The sequence below is a fragment of the Austrofundulus limnaeus genome, unplaced genomic scaffold (genome assembly GCF_001266775.1).
Source record: "Austrofundulus limnaeus strain Quisiro unplaced genomic scaffold, Austrofundulus_limnaeus-1.0 Scaffold365, whole genome shotgun sequence".
Lineage (NCBI taxonomy): Eukaryota > Metazoa > Chordata > Actinopteri > Cyprinodontiformes > Rivulidae > Austrofundulus > Austrofundulus limnaeus.
The window spans coordinates 298,219-303,403 of record NW_013952767.1 but is presented as its reverse complement, the minus strand read 5'-3'; the positions used below and the strand labels follow the sequence as shown (position 1 = coordinate 303,403).

Here is a 5,185-nt window from a genome sequence, read left to right as displayed (position 1 = left end):
ATTAGTTTCTATGGAGGCTGTGAGCTGTTGTCCTGTTTGGACTCCATTTCTGCTCCTCCATGCTGTCACAGATGCTACCAGTGGACAGGATGGAGCTCAGTCTAGTGATCTATATTCAAGTCTATGCTTCAGTCTCAGAACAGTGACACCTGGTGGCCAACTGATATCACAGCAAGACCCATGTCAGCAGTAATGATTACATCATCATTACATAATTAAAAATAATTACAAAATTATTGTAAAAGTCAGTAGATACTGAACCAGAATCACAACTAAGTTATTTTTTAAAAGGAATTAAGTGTATTTTAAAAATAAAATTCCATTATGCACTCTCCTACACTTTAAAAACCATTTCAGATTAAACCAAAGTATAAACAATAAATATAGATTCTGCTTTTCCTGTCTCTAAGCACTACAGTGAGCGAACTTGCATAAAATTATGGTAATTGTCTCTCATTTGATGTTCACCCTGACAAAACAAGCTGGAACACAGCATCGGGTTTATAAGGCAGAACTGACTGCCAAGCCACAACAGCTCATAAATACACTTTTCAGAATATAAGAGTTTATTTAGAACGTTTGGTTTGAAAGCTCCGAGCGAAGGAAAAGCTTCAAAACATTTCGAACCAATGAAGCGTGAAAGTGAAGCCGAAGCACGTGACGGCCGTGACACAAGCTCCGACACGACGCGGCGTGATGAATCACTTTGCTTCAGAAACTGTGACACGAGCTCCGAGGCCTCTGTACCACCACTACTTTTCATCTGAATTAAGCTTACGTACACACATGGATGTCACTTACTCTGAGTCCCTCCTGACCCTGTTCCCCATCAGTCCCCGGAGGTCCAACATCACCCTATGGCAAAACAGAACAAAACGCAGGGCCGYCTGAACATCAAACACACGTATATGTGCCTAGAAACCAAACCTCTTTCAACCGGGCTGCAGGTTTGTCAAGTACAAACATGAATTTTCACATTACTGTCACGTGGACGAGAGCAGAAGCTTCACAGACTTTTAAAGAATCCCTCTGACCTTTAATCCTGGCTCTCCAACTGCACCTGGCTCCCCTTCAGCACCTGGACCACCCTACAATAATTAGACATGGAAATGAAGGAGGAAACATGGCCTATACAAGCATAAATGCAACGCCTCTAAAGGTCAGTGTTATGTCGGCTGATAAATAATTCTGAATTTCTCAAGTAAATTACTTCAAGTCCTTGCTCTCCATTGGGTCCAGACTCTCCAGGAGGTCCTTTAGGTCCCTAGAAATGCATAAAAAACACAATTAGCACTATAATGGTTGGCTGACTTGGTGTAATATTGATTGAAAGACACAATAGTAGTGATTTCTAGTAATAAAGTTGACAAAAGAAACTTGAGAGCTGAGAATAAAAAGACTGAAAAGCAGCCAAAACACAAGATGAGGCTCGACGAGCAAAGGCCCCCAAGCTTTACTGGATGCTCCCAMCCTAATAAATAACCAGGTCTGATTGAAATTCTTTATACACCTGAGGGGTTCCAGAAAAATCCAAAAATCAAAATCTAATCCAAGAGAGGTGTCGCACATTCAGGTGTGAATTAATGGGAAAGCAACAAGTGATGAAAGGATCAGCCGACCCCCTCGTTTCCCCTCGTAAACTGTGTAAGGTTTGGTCGCGAGTCACGCCAGAGCTTCTCAAGTGTTTCTGAAATATTTCCAACATGCAGCTTTGTAAGTAATTATCACTCCTTGTTTTCTTCCCACAGTCATAAGAGATTCAAGACATGATGGTTTCTAGGGAGTGAATTCGGTTTTTGGTTTCCACAAGTGCCAGAAACAAATACTACTACTACTACTACTATTACTACTACTACTACTACTACTACTACTGCATTTATAGAGCACTTCAAAACAACCAAAGTTGTTTAACATCTAGATTCAAGCTTGGAGTTTTAAGTTCTGGAGCTGCTTTGCTACATCTGTAAGAAAGCATCTTGAATTTATGCAAGGTACAATGAAAACTCAAGACTATCAAGGCCTTCTGTTTACAAAGGTTTACTTACTGGTTCACCATGCGGGCCCCTTTCCCCGSTGCTCCCTGGAATACCTGCCTTACCCTGCAGACATAAAATCATCATGATTGTCATCATCTCCAGTGTGACTAAATACATCATATGTAGGAAGATTACTGAAACGGTTTCTGACACTAACAGGCTTCTATTGTGAACAAACAGATWTTCTTACAATTCTATAATTGTAAAGTCTATCATTTGTACATGGTTGGTTGAATCATTTATASTATAATTTAAAAACTTGAATTGAAGCAGATCTATGTATCAACCGCATCTTAACGGCTCCTTTTAAAAATGTACATTTACCGTTTGCAAAATAACATTTTTTCGTAAAATTCTAAAATTGTTAAAATGGTTACAGGYGGATTTGAGTTCATTATTRAAATCAGAAGATTCAGAAAGACGACAGCGAGACRGTTTCAACATATATATCAAAAGACTTTATATCAATGTTTTCAGCTGTGTTTGGAGTTCGTCTTTCACAGAATTAATTATTTTGTGCTGTGACTTCCACTTTTATCTCTGAATTTACTGCGCAATCTCCTTCCTGCACACGCTCTGTCGGACCGGAGCGGAGCTGAGTCTGTATTAATTGAGACACAAATGAACAGCTGCGACCTGCGCAGCGCAGCGCAGCGGAGACGCATTTAGTATAAATCCGGGGTAATTGTTGAAGCTTTGTAGATGGAATTCTTTCCCATTCTTGCTTGAGGAAAAACTTCAGTCTGAGATCTCTGTTGTATTTTGTGCTTCACAATGCTCCACACATTTTCGATGGGAGACAGGTCTGGACTGCAGGAGGACCAGTCTAGTACCGACACTCTTACTAAGAAGCCACTCTGTTGGAACACATGCAGAATGTGTCTTCACTGTCTTGCTGAAATCAGCAGAATGTCTCTGCAAAGGGTTGTGGGTTGGATGGCAGCATATGTTGCTCCAAAACCTGTATGTAGCTTTCAGYATTAATGCTGTCTTCACAGATGTGACAGTTACCCATGCCATGGACATTAATGCACCCCCATACCATCAGAGAGGCTGGCTTTTGAACTTTGTGCTGATAACAATCCAGAAAGTTCTTTTCGTTTTTGGCCAGGAGGACACAACATCCAGTATTTTAAGAAACAATTTGAAATGTGGACTCATCGCCCCGGATTTACACTACATGCATCTCCGCTCCGCTGCGCTGCGCTGCGCAGTTCGCAGCTGATCGTTTGTGCCCCGATTTATAGAGCGTCCGCTGCGCTCAACTCCGCTCCGGTCTGACTCCGAGGAAGGAGGGTGTCGGGAGGGTGTGCAGGAAGGAGATTGCGCCATAAATTCAGTGATAAATGTGGAAGTCACAGCAAAAAACAATTAATTCTGTGAAAGACGAACTCCAAACACAGCTGAAAACAATGATATAAAGGCTTTTGGTATCTATGATGAAACTGTCTCGCTGTCGTCTTTCTGAAACTTCTGATTTCAAAATAAAATCCACGTATGTAGTGTGTGTACACATATGCTTCATGCTASATGTTTCCATCTGCTTCCCAAACAGAACGATACATTCTGACAGCATTTGTGCAGAAATATATCCATACATTGATTAATATAGCTGGGATTTCGACATTATTCCGACAAATTATCCMGCCTAATAKTGTCTTATTTTAAAAATACGGACATTGTGCTCGTTTCTCTTCCTGTTGGTGCGACATAATCTTTAAAAATTGACTCTGGCGCAGCTCTGGCATCCGGCAAAAATAGGATCTGTTCTAATTTTGCCAGATCACCTTCCGCTCACCACCGCCGTGCGCAGCCAGTGTAAACACTYTCATTGTTWATRATGGGTGTGTATTTGCTGCGGAGGTCGGACCGGAGCGGAGCGGAGCCGGGACGCATGTAGTGTAAATTAGGGGCCAGACCACAGGACACTTTTCCACTTTGAGTCTATCTCAGATGAGCTCGGGCCCAGAGAAGCCGGTAGCGTTTCTGGGTGTTGTTGATATCTGGCTTGGGCTTTGCGTGATAGAGCTTTAATTTGCACTTGTAAATGTAGAGATGAAGTGTGTTCACTGACAATGGTTTTCTGAAGTCATCCTGAGTCCAGTGCTAATATCTGTTGCAGAATGATGTRGGKTTTTAATGCAGTGCTGCCTGAGGGATCAAAGGTCATGGGTATTCAATGTTGCTTTTCGGTCTTGCAGCTTATTTGCAGAGATTTGTTCAGATTGTCTGAATCTTTGGATGATATTCTGGACTGTAGATGATGAAATCTCTAAATACTTTAAATTGAGAAACATTGTTCTTAAACTGTTGCTCACTAAGTTGTTCACAAAGYGGTGAGCCTCACCACATCTCTTACTGAGCCTTTCATTGATGCTCTCTTTATGTCCAATCATGACACTCGCTTGTTTACAATTAACCTGTTCACCTGCAGAATGCTCCAACCAGGTGTTTTTGGAGCATTCCTCAACTTTTCCAATCTTTTGTTGACCTTATTCCAGCTTTTTGGAAACATGTTGCAGGCGTCAGATTCAAAGTGAGTGAATATTTGCAAAAAACAATAAAGTTTATCTGTTTGAATGTTAAATATCTACTCATTGTAGTGTATCCAATTTAATAAYGGTTGAAAAAGATTTGCAAACCATCGTACTCTGTTTTTGTTTACGTTTTGCACAACATCCCAAYTCATTAGAACTGCGGTTGTAATAAAATCTAAAACAACTGCTGCTATTATAAAATGTCTWAATATGTACCAGTGTCTCAATCTAAACTATTTAAAGACAAAAACTAACAGCCCTGGATTAAAGTATAGCTCCACAAGTACTTTCCAGGCTCTGACATTTTCCGTACTGAAATTTTAAAACCTTATAATAATGATATTTGCTGGAAATGTTATCAGACACAAGATGGCGCTATGATTTCAGAGGCACAYAAATGTTGCAGTGAGAAAGTTTCAGTTGTGATGCGGTTTCTAATTGTGGACGAGGCGTGTACAAATGTGATCAGTAGCAGTAGATCAACAGCTACTTTAGAAAGAAATGTTAGCAGAATTTTTTGTACCCAAATCTACACAAATGCTTTGTGTGTGTGTGTGTGTGTGTGTGTGTGTGTGTGTGTGTGTGTGTGTGTGTGTGTGTGTGTGTGTGTGT

The 5,185-nt window shown here is 40.8% G+C and overlaps 1 protein-coding gene across 1 annotated transcript in view; it reads right to left on the bottom strand.

The window, feature by feature from the left end:
* The window catches only part of col24a1 (collagen type XXIV alpha 1 chain), a gene marked incomplete in the record, with an annotated part of 125,159 nt that overhangs the window by 26,999 nt on the left and 92,975 nt on the right, over window positions 1-5,185 (bottom strand). Inside the window, 4 exon segments of the mRNA XM_014023370.1 lie at window positions 802-855; window positions 1,035-1,088; window positions 1,211-1,264; window positions 2,046-2,099. Of these exon segments, the coding sequence (XP_013878824.1) occupies window positions 802-855; window positions 1,035-1,088; window positions 1,211-1,264; window positions 2,046-2,099 (216 nt within the window).